The sequence below is a fragment of the Hyla sarda genome, chromosome 6 (assembly GCF_029499605.1).
Source record: "Hyla sarda isolate aHylSar1 chromosome 6, aHylSar1.hap1, whole genome shotgun sequence".
Lineage (NCBI taxonomy): Eukaryota > Metazoa > Chordata > Amphibia > Anura > Hylidae > Hyla > Hyla sarda.
This window is the reverse complement of record NC_079194.1, coordinates 116,693,454-116,709,184: the sequence shown is the minus strand read 5'-3', so window position 1 is coordinate 116,709,184 and position 15,731 is coordinate 116,693,454. Positions and strand designations below refer to the sequence as shown.

The 15,731-nt window shown below is 45.9% G+C and overlaps 1 protein-coding gene across 1 annotated transcript in view; it reads left to right on the top strand.

The window, feature by feature from the left end:
• CELSR3 (cadherin EGF LAG seven-pass G-type receptor 3) overlaps positions 1–15,731 on the top strand; it is a 191,015-nt gene that overhangs the window by 145,551 nt on the left and 29,733 nt on the right. The window contains 7 exon segments of the mRNA XM_056524795.1: positions 362–545; positions 4,836–4,937; positions 6,568–6,582; positions 6,865–6,959; positions 9,662–9,871; positions 11,903–12,086; positions 13,760–13,909. Coding sequence (XP_056380770.1) covers positions 362–545; positions 4,836–4,937; positions 6,568–6,582; positions 6,865–6,959; positions 9,662–9,871; positions 11,903–12,086; positions 13,760–13,909 — 940 coding nt within the window.

The following is a 15,731-nucleotide window of genomic DNA, read 5'->3' as shown; positions in this document are numbered from 1 at the left end:
AGCTAAAAAGTACTGGAAGGGTAAAGATTTTTTAATAGAAGTAATTTACAAATCTGTTTAACTTTCTGGCACCAGTTAATTAAAAAAAAAATGTTTTCCACCGGAGTACCCCTTTAAAGGGAATCTGTCAGCTTTATTTGCTGCTAAGAGCTGCAGAACCCACCAGGGGGCCTCCAGCTGTTCCAAAACTACAACTCCCAGCATGCCCGGACAGCCTTTGGCTGTCCGGGCATGCTGGGAGTTGTAGTTTTGGAACAGCTGGAGGCACCCTGGTAGGGAAACACTGCATTATATGTTCCATTATGTGTTTGGAAATATGTATTGATATCTGTTGTACTAATCATTTACTTTCACTCTACAGGAATATCATTATCGCCCCAAAACCAGTGATACATGTTTGCCCTGCGATTGTTACCCCATTGGATCTTCTTCAAGGTCATGTGATCTGGATACTGGACAATGCTTTTGTAGACCTGGAGTGATTGGACGCCAGTGCAACAGCTGTGACAACCCGTTTGCTGAGGTTTCACCAAGTGGCTGTGAAGGTGAGATGTCAGTAATAAATAGTAGAGATGAGTGAACTTACAGTAAATTTGATTCGTCACGAACTTCTCAGCTCAGCAGTTGATGACTTATCCTGCATAAATTAGTTCAGCTTTCAGGTGCTCCGGTGGGCTGGAAAAGGTGGATACAGTCCTAGGAGACTCTTTCCTAGGAATGTATCCACCTTTTCCAGCCCACCGGAGCATCTGAAGGCTGAACTAATTTATGCAGGATAAGTCATCAACTGCCGAGCCGAGAAGTTTGTGACGAATCATATTTACTGTAAGTTCGCTCATCTCTAATAGATAGTGATGTATAGAGGACGCTTCGGAATAGGAGGCGATATACTGATAGTTTGATAGCCCCTTCAGAACTAGTCTCTAGGCCCTCCGCATCGATCATCCGGCCCCTTCAGAACTAGTCTCTAGGCCCTCCACATCGATCATCCGGCCCCTTCAGAACTAGTCTCTAGGCCCTCCGCATCGATCATCCGGCCCCTTCAGAACTAGTCTCTAGGCCCTCCGCATCGATCATCCGGCCCCTTCAGAACTAGTCTCTAGGCCCTCCGCATCGATCATCCGGCCCCTTCAGAACTAGTCTCTAGGTCCTCCGCATCGATCACCCGGCCCCTTCAGAACTAGTCTCTAGGCCCTCCGCATCGATCATCCGGCCCCTTCAGAACTAGTCTCTAGGCCCTCCGCATCGATCATCCGGCCCCTTCAGAACTAGTCTCTAGGCCCTCTGCATCGATCATCCGGCCCCTTCAGAACTAGTCTCTAGGCCCTCCGCATCGATCATCCGGCCCCTTCAGAACTAGTCTCTAGGCCCTCCGCATCAATCATCCGGCCCCTTCAGAACTAATCTCTAGGCCCTCCGCATCGATCATCCGGCCCCTTCAGAACTAGTCTCTAGGCCCTCCACATCGATCATCCGGCCCCTTCAGAACTAGTCTCTAGGCCCTCCACATCGATCATCCGGCCCCTTCAGAACTAGTCTCTAGGCCCTCCACATCGATCATCCGGCCCCTTCAGAACTAGTCTCTAGGCCCTCCGTATCGATCATCCGGCCCCTTCAGAACTAGTCTCTAGGCCCTCCGCATCGATCACCCGGCCCCTTCAGAACTAGTCTCTAGGCCCTCCGCATCGATCATCTGGCCCCTTCAGAATTAGTCTCTAGGCCCTCCGCATCGATCATCCGGCCCCTTCAGAACTAGTCTCTAGGTCCTCCGCATCGATCACCCGGCCCCTTCAGAACTAGTCTCTAGGCCCTCCGCATCGATCATCTGGCCCCTTCAGAATTAGTCTCTAGGCCCTCCGCATCGATCATCCGGCCCCTTCAGAACTAGTCTCTAGGCCCTCCGCATAGATCACCCGGTGTTCTCTTCTTGTATCTCCTTGATAATTTTCTAATTGATTTAGCCTGTGCAAACTGTGTCCTGGGTAAAATGAATCATCTGGATTTCAGTGTATAAGAATATTCCAAGATAGAGATGATGTGGCTTCTTAATGGAAAATATAATTAGAGAGATATATGCTATATCGCCTTAGCAGGCAGTCATGTGTCTGGACATAATGGCCTCATTGTTCATCTATCCTGAGAAAACCTTGTACACATGATTACACAGAGAGTCACCTGCGGAATCTATTACTCATTGTTACCAGAATCATATTAAATATTAAAGGGCAAAACCCACAGCAACACGTGAATAAACTCTCATTCTTAGACTGAACCTTTGAAATAGTGTTCATTTTAAACACTCAGCTTTCCATAGGCTTGAATGGCAATGGTGCCTTGATACAGAGCATTATGGAAAAGGGGCCTGTATGAGACTGTCTTTAGGCTGGTTTCACACAATTGTGATGCATTTTGCATTTTTGTGTCCTTATTGCACCTTCAAGCCCTGGCCTGACCATTGGTGTGATGACCTGAACTGACAGCTGTCAATTTGTCTCATCAGACCCAGGACTAGTGGCTGTAATAATGACAAAACAATTGCATCTGTATTACGTTCTTGTGAAACCAGCCTTACTCTGAATAGTGCTCTGTTATGTTTTATCATTTTACTTCTCATAACCTGCTTTGCCTGTGAACGAGCAAGTTCTGGTGTTCTGTTCATGAACTAGGCAGGTCAGGATGATAGGTGCTGTAGTTCTTTTCAGACTGGAGGTTATTGCAGTGCTTGGCATTATAGGGCACACATGAACAGATTCCTTTAAAGAAAAATGTCTCTACAATTGTCTGCAATATATGGGGGGCCTCAGATTTTTAAAGGAGTACTCCGCCCCTAGACATCTTATCTCCTATCCAAAGGATAGGGGATAAGATGTCTGATCGTGGAGGTCCAGCCGAAGGGACCCCCGCAATCTATGCGCAGCACTCGGCGTTCGTTTAGAACGTTGTGTGTGGCAGCTGGGGTCGTAATGTCACTGTCACGCCCCTCGTAACGTCATGCCGCTAGGGGATAAGATAGGGGATAAGATGTCTCATCGTGGAGTTCCAGCCGAAGGGACCCCCACAATCTCTGTGCAGCACCTGGCGTTCGTTAAGAACGTTGGGTGTGGGCAGATGGGGTCGTGATGTCACTGTCACGCCCCTCGTAACGTCATGCCGCTAGAGGATAAGATGTCTGATCATGGAGTTCCAGCCGATGGGACCCCCACAATCTCTGTGCAGCACCTGGCGTTCGTTTAGAACGTTGGGTGTGGGCAGCCGGGGTCGTGATGTCACTGTCACACCCCTTCGTAACGTCATGCCGCTAGGGGATAAGATGTCTGATCGTGGATTTCCAGCCGATGGGACCCCCACAATCTCTGTGCAGCACTCGGCGTTCGTTTAGAACGTTGGGTGTGGGCAGCTGGGGTCTAGATGTCACTGTCACGCCCCTTCGTAACGTCATGCCGCTAGGGGATAAGATAGGGCATAAGATGTCTGATCGTGGAGGTCCAGCCGATGGGACCCCCGCAATCTCTGTGCAGCATCCGGCGTTCGTTTAGAAAATTGGTTATGGGCAGCCGGGGTCGTGATGTCACTATCACGCCCCTCGTAACGTAAAGCCGCGCCCCCTCAATGCAAGTCCATAGACTTGCATTGAGGGGGCGTGACATCATGATGGGCGTGGCAGCACGACTCCGCTGCTCAGCTCCAAGCATTCGGAACAAAATGTTCCGAATGCTGGGGCAGCGGAGTACCCCTTTAAGTGAATTTGATGGTTTTAAGCATGATTAAGTTCTTTAACATGGAGTTTACAGTCTTTTCCATTTGCTTCTTGCTCGTATAGAATAAGAGGACATTGGTGCTTTTACTTCTAGACATAGTGTGCTAAGTATAATGCTTCCTTTCCCCTGCAGCATAAATCAAGTTAAATACTGTATCTGAATGTAATAAAGGGGGAACCCCTCTGTACTAGCCAAAGTAGAGAATCCTCGAACATAACAGCTCTCAGTTGGGAGGACCGCTACGGGCATAAATTACATGGACGCATTGATTTCAGCAAGAGCTGTATAATGCTGCATTTACCCGACATTGAAGTAGTGTCCTTGGCAATACTAGCTGATCACTGAGGGTCTCAACAGCAAGTTGCTGGGAGACCTGCTTAAAGGGGTATTTCAGGAAAAAAAAACTTTTTTATATATATCAACTGGCTCCAGAAAGTTAAACAGATTTGTAAATTACTTCTATTAAAAAATCTTAATCCTTTAGGTACTTATGAGCTTCTGAAGTTAATGTTGTTCTTTTCTGTCTAAATCCTCTCTGATGACACGTGTCTCGGGAAACGCCCAGTTTAGAAGAGGTTTGCTATGGGGATTTGCTTCTAAACTGGGCGTTTCCCGAGACAGGTGTCATCAGACAGGATTTAGACAAAAAAGAACAACCTTAACTTCAGAAGCTCATAAGTACTGAAAGGATTAAGATTTTTTAATAGAAGTAATTTACAAATCTGTTTAACTTTCTGGAGCCAGTTGATATACAAAAAATTTTTTTTTCCTGGAATACCCCTTTAATGGGAGAGGGGTTATCCAAAATGATGCCAGACGTTTGAAGTAAATAATAATAAATAAATAATAATAATGTTAGTATGCTATACAGCAGTGGTCTTCAACCTGCGGACCTCCAGATGTTGCAAAACTACAACTCCCAGCATGCCCGGACAGCCAACGGCTGTCCGGGCATGCTGGAAGTTGTAGTTTTGCAACATCTGGAGGTCCGCAGGTTGAAGACCACTGCTATATTAGTATGCTGAGTTGCTGGGAGTTGCAGTTTTTTGTCCTCAATAATGTCATTCTGCTTTGCAGTCATTTATGATGGATGTCCAAAAACGTTGACTTCAGGTGTTTGGTGGCCCAGGACCAAGTTTGGCCTCCCGGCTGCTGTCCCCTGCCCAAAAGGCTCCCTAGGTGAGTAATATAATATGACTGTGCTGGAATGAATGTTACAAGCTGTCATGTCATCTCATCATCCACAAGCAGACTTCCACCCCAGCAAGTATGCGCTCATCAGACAGATTGCTCCAAATTAGCAGCACTCCAAATATTTCCAGAATTATGCCAAGTGCTTAGCTGAGAATCATTAAACATTGCCGATAGCTGCCCACCTTGTTTATATCCTGCCTGTCACTCCACTGTCAGGGAGCTGGAGAGGAGCCTTGTGTCTTATCAATGCTCAGATGTGTGAGATGCCAGGTAAAGAGCTTCCCACTTATTAAACAGATTAACCCTCCTTAAGGCTTAAATATATACACATATGTAGTATAGGTCTACAACTTTTACAGCTTTTAAATATTTGGTATGCTACAAGTACAGTGATCCCTCAACTTACAATGGCCTCAACATACAATAGTTTCAACATACATTGGTCTTTTCTGGACCATTGTAACTTGAAACCAGACTCAACATACAATGCTATGGAATCTGCAAAACGTGTCATTGGCTGGAAGAACCGACCAATCAGAATGGATATTTTACTGGTAAAACCCCTGTGTTCCTAAAGTGCAGGCACTGACTTGTTTCTGGTAGCGCCTCCTACAGTACAGGGAGGTATTACATGTTCTGCACTCTTTATCTGCCCCAGGGTTAGCTTCTCCTTTGGACACCAGGTGAGGGAGGCTCCATGTTACTTTTTTTTAGGACATTGCGTGTACTGTACAGGACCCTGATGAAGCTTCTGTCCTCTACATAGACCAGTGTTTCCCAAAGAGGGTGCCTCCAGCTGTTGCAAAACTACAACTCCCAGCATGCCCGGACAGCCTTCGGCTAACATATAAAAGTAAGAAAGATCTGCTAGAAGCTGTAAATCACTATGTCAGTGTCAGTCTATGTCAGTGTTTCCCAAGCAGGGTGCCTCCAGCTGGTGCAAAACTACAACTACCAGCATGCCTGGACAGGCATGCTGGGAGTTGTAGTTTTGCAACAGCTGGAGGCACCCTGGTTGGGAAAGACTGGTCTATATAGAGGACAGGAGCTTCTTCAGGGTCCTGTACAGCACACGCAAAATGTAGCCGCCCTTACCTGTGTCCAAAGGAGCAGCTAACAGTGGCACAGGTAAAGAGTAATACAGAACATGTAGTACCTCCCTGTATTGTAGGGAGGCGCTACCAGTCAGTCAGTGCATGCACTTCAGTAGTACAGGTGTAAATGCCCATTCTGATTGGTCAGTTCTTCCGGCCATTGACAGGTATCACAGATCTGGACTGTCCGTAGCATTGTATGTTGAGTCTGGTTTCAAGTTACAATGGTCCAGAAAAGACCATTGTATGTTGAAACTATTGTATGTTGAGGCCATTGTAAGTTGAGGGTTTACTGTATTATCCTATGAATGTAAAGCATGTCCATCGGAGGATGTTGGTTTGGAATCTAGTTTTATTTCACTGCTTTGTTTTTCACTTTTATTTTATATTTAAGGTGCCAGAAGTTTCTTTGTCTGTATTATATGTCTGCTGTGCACTCATGGATATGATGTGATTTTAATGATATTATTCCCTTCCTTATTTTATCCCATGCCATGTGCCCCTTTCTTTCTATCATGCAGGTGTAAGGGGCTCAGGTGAGAAGTTTGAGTTGACCCATTGGCACTTGCACCCATTCCTTTGTGTGCTTTATGTGATTTGACTCCCCATTAATAACTACTGCTTCAAGTCCCTGTGCCTGACCTGTCCCTTTTTTTGCAACATTATGTGCTTATTACTGATCCCAGCTGCCTGCGCCAATTCTGTAATAAACTGTCCCAAGCCAAAAGCAAGATCATCCCTGGAATGTCGCTTGCTGTGTGTTGCTTCTGGTGGAATCCTTTTCTTAATGTTACCCAGATACAATGTTTGTCTTACAGGAGCTGCCATACGACACTGTGATGATGTACGGGGTTGGGTTGAACCAGACTTGTTTAACTGTACGTCACCGGCATTCACGGAACTATCTACATTGGTACGGAATGCAAACTGTATACTATTTTACTATATAGTGTATACTACAAACTAGGCCTTTGTTATTTGATTCATGGTCTGTCTATTGTTCTCTGTTATTAGCCAGAAAACAGCAGCTGAACACCTATGTTTCATATCAGCAATATGGAAGACAATTAAAGGGGTAGTCCAGTGGTGAAAAACTTATCCCCTATCCTAAGGATAGGGGATAAGTTTGAGATCGCGGGGGGTCTGACCGCTGGGGCCCCCTGCGATCTCTCTGTACGGGGGCCAGGCTCTCCGGCCAGATATCGGGTGTCGACCCCCGCACGAAGCGGCGGCCGACATGCCCCCTCAATACATCTCTATGGCAGAGCCGAAGATTGCCGAAGGCAGCGCTTCGGCTCTGCCATAGAGTTGTATTGAGGGGGCGTGTCGGCCGCCGCCTCGTGCGGAGGTCGACACGCCCCCTTCCCGCGGGCTGTCGGGGCTCCGTACAGGAGATCACAGGGGGCCCCAGCGGTCGGACCCCCCCCGTGATCTCAAACTTATCCCCTATCCTTAGGATAGGGGATAAGTTGTTCACCACTGGGTCACCACTGGACTACTCTTTTAAAGGGGGATTCCGATAATATCAAGTTACTACCTATACACTAATAGGTGATAACTGCAAAAGGGCCCTGTGTCCCCTGTTTGATTGGTCAAGCATGAATGCTACCGCTTCATCCAAACTTCATAGGACTTACTTAGCTATCTCCGTCAGTTCCACTTCAAATGGATTGGCAGCCCCCATTCTCTACTGTAGCTCTATTCAAATAGGAGTCAGAGGACCACCATTCTAATATTTGTTGGGGTTCTTAGTGGTTGGATCCCCACTGATCACGCATCTATTGAATAGATGATAACTAGGGCTGTAACCAACCAATACTTTCGTAATAGTTCAGTTGGCTGCTTTTTTTTTTTTTCCAGATAATTGGATAAACTTAATAGATAAAACAAAAAAGGCTGTCATTCACTCATGGGTTATATAAACCATAACTGGAAGGATAGGAACATATGAGCACGTTTAGACGCGACTGGGTCTTATGCAAACAACTTATTAGTGGATTAAAATCCATCTATTTTTACGTGTGGCCAATATATGACAGATGTGAAGAAAGGAACGGATAATCTGATCGTAGAAAATTGGAACGTCTAAAGGAGCGCAGACCTCAAGGTCTGCGCTCCTTTAGACGTTCCAATTTTCTACGATCGGATTATCCGTTCCTTTCTTCACTTCGATTTACTGGACTCCATTACCAAGAGCCCAGAGGAACCTGGATGCTGCGACCTTCTACTTCTCCAAAGCCACTGTAGGTGTTATGCTCTGAGCATTACACCCTAAGGTAAGGGACCATCCTGCTGGCCCGACCACATATTTGTTTGCACACCATCATACCTTGTTTGACCTGCACGAGGTGCGCACCGTTCTCTCCTTTTTTCCCCTTATACTCAATATATGACAGATGGTATACATTGGAGTCCCCTTATACTGAACTGATAGATCACTTCTGTTGTATATACATTGAATAATATATACTGCTATCTACTAGACTACTTCATCATAAGGTGAATGTAATGCAATAAGCCCTATGTGTACATTGATCAGGATAATAGGATATATGTATATATTCTGATTAGTGTGCAAATATTCACCTTATGTGGCAGTAGTCAAGTAGACAGTATATTTATGTCTATATTCCATCTGCCCTGTATTTGCCACACATAGAAATAGATATAATCCACTAATAAGGTATTCGCATGAGACCCTGTATATTAAAATACCCCTTGAGTGAGTGTGTGGGGGGGGGGGGGGGGGGAGGGAGTTCCATAGTGTCCATTGTCCCATCCAAGCTCTCTTACTGCACAAGGTTCCTGGTGAACACAACCATGCATATATGTCCTCCAAGAAGTTGAAGGGGTATTCCGGGCAAAAACATTTTATCCCCTATCCAAAGGAAAGGGGATAAGATATCTGATCGCGGGGGCCTGCTGCCGAAGCCCCCCCTCCCCCCCCCCCCCCCGCGATGTCCCTGCAGCACCTGCATTCTATGTGGGTGGTGAATCTCCAGTTTCGGAAACCTTCGGGTTTCTGGGACTGGGAATGTGATGTCACGGCACGCCTCCTCCATTCATGTCTATGGGAGGGGGCGTGGCATCACGTCCCCAGTCCTGGAAAACCAGAGGTTTCCGAAACTGGAGATTCAGCACCCGCATAGAATGCTGGTGTTGCAGGGAGGTCACGGGGGTCCCAGCTGCAGGCACCCCATGATAAGACATCTTATCCCCTATCCTTTGAATAGGGGATAAAATGTTTTTGACCAGAATACCCCTTTAAAGGGGTTGTCCAGGTATATATTCAAACTGAGTGAAACAACTGCACACTGGGCAAATGATAACCATAGTTGCAGCCGGTTACAGGGGATCACGCGGGTGACTCTGCTGAATTGGGCAAATGTAAAAGTCGGAGCACAGCAACTAATCGAAATGTTGATGAATCGATAATGAAAATCGCAATTTTCATTATGGATTTTCATTGGTAATTTAGATTTATTGTTGCAGTCCTAGTAATAACCTATATGACGTTCTAACCACTAGTCCACCATTAGAAAGGCATCTTTAATGCAGCCTTGTTTTTATCTTGTCCGTGTTTCCATAATCACATTTATTTTCTTCTCCCCACAGTTGGACAGTCTGGAGAGAAATGAGACAGAACTGAATACCATCGAGTCCAAGAAACTGTCTCTGCGTCTTCACTCTGTGACAGACCACACGGACCAGTATTTCGGAAATGACATCCACATAACCTACCGCTTGCTGTCTCTCCTCATGCAGTTTGAGAACAGACAGGAAGGGTTTGGACTAACAGCTACACAAGACGCTCAGTTCACAGAGGTGAGATGGTATTATGTCTTATCAGTAGGTTTCTATACAAGAGAAAGCAAGCTGCATACAGTGCACACCCAAAGTACGTTTAAATAATACAAAAGCTTTATTCATAGAAACCAAGTACAAAAAGGGAGACACATACATCTAAAACCATTTAAAAAGGCTCATTTGTGAGCCTGATGCCATCACTGGGGAAGGGGACATGACCCCCCAACCCTGCCCTAATTCCAATACACAAATGAGGCTAGCACTCCAAAGTAGTGTATAAAGGATTACAAGAGATCATAATACAAGTCAGTGGAATTAAATACTGTGCAAATAATACAAATAAATTGAGTACAAAAGTAAGCAAACCACAGACAAAGGAGCAGTATTAGGATAGCAGAAGGGCAGGGAGACCGGAGCCCATTGGGCTCCGGTCTCCCTGCCCTTCTGCTATCCTAATACTGCTCCTTCGTCTGTGGTTTGCTTACTTTTGTACTCATTGGGCTCCGGTCTCCCTGCCTCATTGGGATCCGGTCTCCCTGCCTCATTGGGCTCCGGGCTTCTGTCTCCCTGCCCTTCTGCTATCCTAATACTGCTCCTTCGTCTGTGGTTTGCTTACTTTTGTACTCATTGGGCTCCTGTCTCCCTGCCTCATTGGGCTCCGGTCTCCCTGCCTCATTGGGCTCCGGTCTCCCTGCCTCATTGGGCTCCGGTCTCCCTGCCTCATTGGGCTCCGGGCTTCTGTCTCCCTGCCCTTCTGCTATCCTAATACTGCTCCTTCGTCTGTGGTTTGCTTACTTTTGTACTCATTGGGCTCCGGTCTCCCTGCCTTATTGGGCTTCGGTCTCCCTGCCTCATTGGGCTCCGGTCTCCCTGCCTCATTGGGTCTCCGGTCTCCCTGCCTCATTGGGCTCCGGGCTTCGGTCTCCCTGCCCTTCTGCTATCCTAATACTGCTCCTTCGTCTGTGGTTTGCTTACTTTTGTACTCATTGGGCTCCGGTCTCCCTGCCTCATTGGGATCCGGTCTCCCTGCCTCATTGGGCTCCGGGCTTCTGTCTCCCTGCCCTTCTGCTATCCTAATACTGCTCCTTCGTCTGTGGTTTGCTTACTTTTGTACTCATTGGGCTCCTGTCTCCCTGCCTCATTGGGCTCCGGTCTCCCTGCCTCATTGGGCTCCGGTCTCCCTGCCTCATTGGGCTCCGGTCTCCCTGCCTCATTGGGCTCCGGGCTTCTGTCTCCCTGCCCTTCTGCTATCCTAATACTGCTCCTTCGTCTGTGGTTTGCTTACTTTTGTACTCATTGGGCTCCGGTCTCCCTGCCTCATTGGGCTTCGGTCTCCCTGCCTCATTGGGCTCCGGTCTCCCTGCCTCATTGGGTCTCCGGTCTCCCTGCCTCATTGGGCTCCGGGCTTCGGTCTCCCTGCCCTTCTGCTATCCTAATACTGCTCCTTCGTCTGTGCTTTGCTTACTTTTGTACTAATTTTATTTGTATTATTTGCACTGTATTTCATTCCACTGACTTGTATTATGATCTCTTGTAATCCTTTATACACTACTTTGGAGTGTTAGCCTTATTTGTGTATTGGAATTAGGGCAGGGTTGGGGGGTCATGTCCCCTTCCCCAGTGATGGCATCAGGCTCACAAATGAGCCTTTTTAAATGGTTTTAGATGTATGTGTCTCCCTTTTTGTACTTGGTTTTTATGAATAAAGCTTTTGTATTATTTAAACTTACTTTGGGTGTGCACTGTATGCAGTTTGCTTTCTTTTGTATAGATATTGTGCTTTTCTTGCTGTAAGTAGCACCCCTATTATATTGTTGTAATACATTGGTCGAGCCCTTCCTCTTTTTCTTGTACAATTATCAGTAGGTTTGTCCATATATTGCACATGAGAGATGTTCTTTGTAGTTCCTGTCTCAGTCACCAGAGTTAACCAGCAGCCACCAGAATAATGAAAGCAGCTCTGGATATGACTAGACTATTGGATATAGTGAAATCCCACATATACTGTGCTGCAATAGCTATCAATTTTATTCTCCTTTCTCTTTCCAGAACCTTTTCCAGACAGGAAGTTCCATCTTAACTTTGAATAACAAGGAGCATTGGGAAATGCTTCTGCAGAATGACCATGGCAGTGCCGGGCTCATGGACCTGTTCCAAGAATATAGCAGCACCCTGGCCAAGAACATGAAACTTACCTATCTGAACCCGGTTGGCCTGGTGACCCCTAACATTAGTAAGTGCAAGAAGTGTGAAAAAAATATGTATAATGTAATTGTATGAAATTCAGCTGTAGAGAAGCAGTGTGGCATATACATAGCTGTAAATCACCATTCCCATTGGACCCTCTTCTCTCCTTCTGATATCCCACTACCTCCCTGGGTTTAAAGGGGTATTCCAGTACTTATGAGCTTCTGAAGTTAAGGTTGTTCTTTTCTGTCTAAATCCTCTCTGATGACACCTGTCTCGGGAAACGCCCAGTTTAGAAGCAAATTCCCATAGCAAACCTCTTCTAAACTGGGCGTTTCCCGAGACACGTGTCATCAGAGAGCACTTAGACAGAAAACAACAACCTTAAAGGGGTAGTCCAGTGGTGAAAAACTTATCCCCTATCCTAAGGATAGGGGATAAGTTTGAGATCGCGGGGGGTCTGACCGCTGGGGCCCCCTGCAATCTCTCTGTACGGGGGCAAGGCTCTCGGGCCAGATAGCGGGTGTCGACCTCCGCACGAAGCGGCGTCCGACACGCCCCCTCAATACATCTCTATGGCAGAGTCGGAGATTGCCAAAGGCAGCGCTTTGGCTCTACCATAGAGTTGTATTGAGGGGGCGTGTCGGCCGCCGCTTCGTGCGGAGGTCGACACGCCCCCTTCCCGCGGGCTGTCGGGGCTCCGTACAGGAGATCGCAGGGGGCCCCAGCGGTCGGACCCCCCGCGATCTCAAACTTATCCCCTATCCTTAGGATAGGGGATAAGTTGTTCACCACTGGGTTCCCCACTGGACTACTCCTTTAACTTCAGAAGCTCATAAGTACTGAAAGGATTAAGATTTTTTAATAGAAGTAATTTACAAATCTGTTTAACTTTCTGGAGCCAGTTGATATATATAAAACAGTTTTTTCCTGGAATACCCCTTTAACATAGCATTTTATAAAACAGTTGTCCACTTTGGACATTTCCATTTTTTTACAAGGTTACGCAAATGATAAACTGATCACAAAGTTACTGGGCTACCATGACTATCAGTGATAATATGTAATCTGTGAGGGAAACTGGAGTAAAGTGTTCAGTTCTCCTGCAGCGCCACCACAGGAGCAAAGAAAAATTGCATGGTACTTATTGAAATCGATTCTCCAAAGCATACCTTTATATCTGTATAAGATAGATTATTTAAAAAATGTATTTTCTTATCCAGACAACTTCCTTAATATTAAAAATAATAGCATGTACTAAAGGAGGAGAGCCTTTCTCTACAAGTGTTTATAGAAACTTTTTCCAAAAAGAAAAGTCGGTAAAAGTTCCTTTATTGTTCGTTAGCAGTGAGAATCTGTGTCTGTATATCTGACCTTTTCCTAACATTCTTGAGAGATGATGTGATTTGGAAAGCTACTTAAAATAAGAAAGTTTATTATTAAGTCTGATGGTAACTGGCAAAGAAGGTACCTATCTCCGAATCCCAGATGCCAGAGGAAACTGCCGAGTGGCATAAACCTCAGTATATTTGTAGCCGTTCGCTTAGCGGAGGAAGAATGTGAATTTAATGGGATTAGTTCTGTTTCTTGGCTGCCTGCACCATGCTCTAGTGTCTGGAGGTATTGTGGGTTTGCAATTATTGCTAGACATTTATCACAAACTCAACCAGATTGTGAAGGGAAGCTCCTGAGACTCTGCTTTTGCCTTTCTTGTGACAGTTGTTAATATCGAGCGAGTGGATAATCAGATACCGCCAAGAAAACATTTTCCAAGGTATCACAGCAGTCTCTTCCGAGGTCAGATTTCCTGGGATCCTCATACCCACGTGGTGCTGCCAGCCTCAGTCCTAAACCCGCCTAAGCCAGAAGGTAATGTGACGATACAATATGATTTCACCTCCATGTATACAGTGATCCCTCAACTTACAATGGCCTCAACATACTATAGTTTCAACATACAATGGTCTTTTCTGGACCATTGTAACTTGAAACCAGACTCAACATACAATGCTACAGATAATCCAGATCTACAAAACGTGCCACAACTGGAGGAATTGACCAATCAGAATTGGCATTTTACTGGTAAATCACCTCTATTACTGAAGAACAAGCACTGAATGGCTGTCTGGTAGCGCCCCCTACAGTACAGGGAGGAACTACAGGTTCTGTACTACTCCTTACCTGTGCCAAGGTTAGCTGCTCCTTTGGACACCAAGTAAGGGCGGCTCCATTTGGGACACTGTGTGTACTGTATAGGACCCTGGAGAAGCTCCTGTTCTCTACATAAACCATTGTTTCCCCACCAGGGTGCCTCCAGCTGTTGCAAAACTACAACTCCCAGCATGCCCGGACAGCCAACGGCTGTCCGGACATACTGGTAGTTGTAGTTTTGCAACAGCTGGAGGCACCCTGGTGGGGAAACATTGACATAGACAGTGATTCACAGCTCCCAGCAGATCTTTCTTACTCTTATATGTAAGGACTTACTTTATCTATATTAGTTATCTATTTATTTTTCTTTAATCCTCACTTTTTCCTATTTTTGGATGACATTTTGGTGGCTTCAGAACCAATTACCAGGTTTCCATAGAGTTATGGTCTCAACATACAATGGTTTCAACATACAATGGTCGTCCTGGAACCAATTAATATTGTAACTTGAGGGATCACTGTGTGTGTATATGTATATATATATATATATATATATATATACTCATTGACAATAAAGGAACACACTAAGAAGGAGTTATTTGGTTATTGGTTAGTGAGTGATTATAATATTAGAGTGAAAAGGGGAAAACTGTACAATTGAAAGGAGTCTCTAGTGTCCTTTGGGGCCGCCTCTAGCCTGGATACAAGATGACATACGGTTGGGCATGGTGGTATACAGGTTTTGTACGGCATCCTGCGGCACATTTGCCCACAGATGATGCAGCTGGGCCTGTAGATCCTGCACACTCAACATAAATGCTCGACTGGAATTATTCTGGCGACCAAGCAGGATATGAAAGTGTTAGAATGTGGCAGAGACATGCCTGGGAAACCTTTGCTGCGTATGGGCGAACATTATCCTGCTGAAAAATGCCAATTGGAAGCCATAAGAGGCAACACAGTGGCTGTAGGATGTCCTGCACGCATGGCTTAGCTTTTTGTTTCCCTCCTATTACTACTAGGGGTGACTGACTGATATGTGATGGCTTCTAGATAATCACACAGCAGTTGGGGCAGTGTGTATCTCCACAGCAAAGGCAGGATTGAAGCGCTCCCCACGAGGCTCCAACCTGACCATTGTCAGATCCCAAACAGAACCTAAATTTGCAGCTAATGATGATTTAGTTCCAGGTTTCTCTGTAATGATACCCCTGCAAACAAAAACGACGGTGGCAGCTGAAGTGTGCATGCCCTTACTTAGCCATTGTTTCAGAACACCTCCTAGCAGTTTGCTCAGAACGGCCTAGATGGTGGTCAGTTCATCAAAACACCCACCCTGCTTCTCTCAATCCAATGATGAACCCCATCTCAAAGTCTGTCTACTGGGCAACATGTCTTGGAACGCGTTGTAGAGATATGGCTAGCAGAAAGTGATCTCTCGCCAAGAGGTAGCCTATCCAAAAGTAGCCTCTGAGAGCCTTTTTATAGGGCCGCAGGGGAAGCAATATTACACCCTCTTGGGGCAAGACCCAGGGGCAGA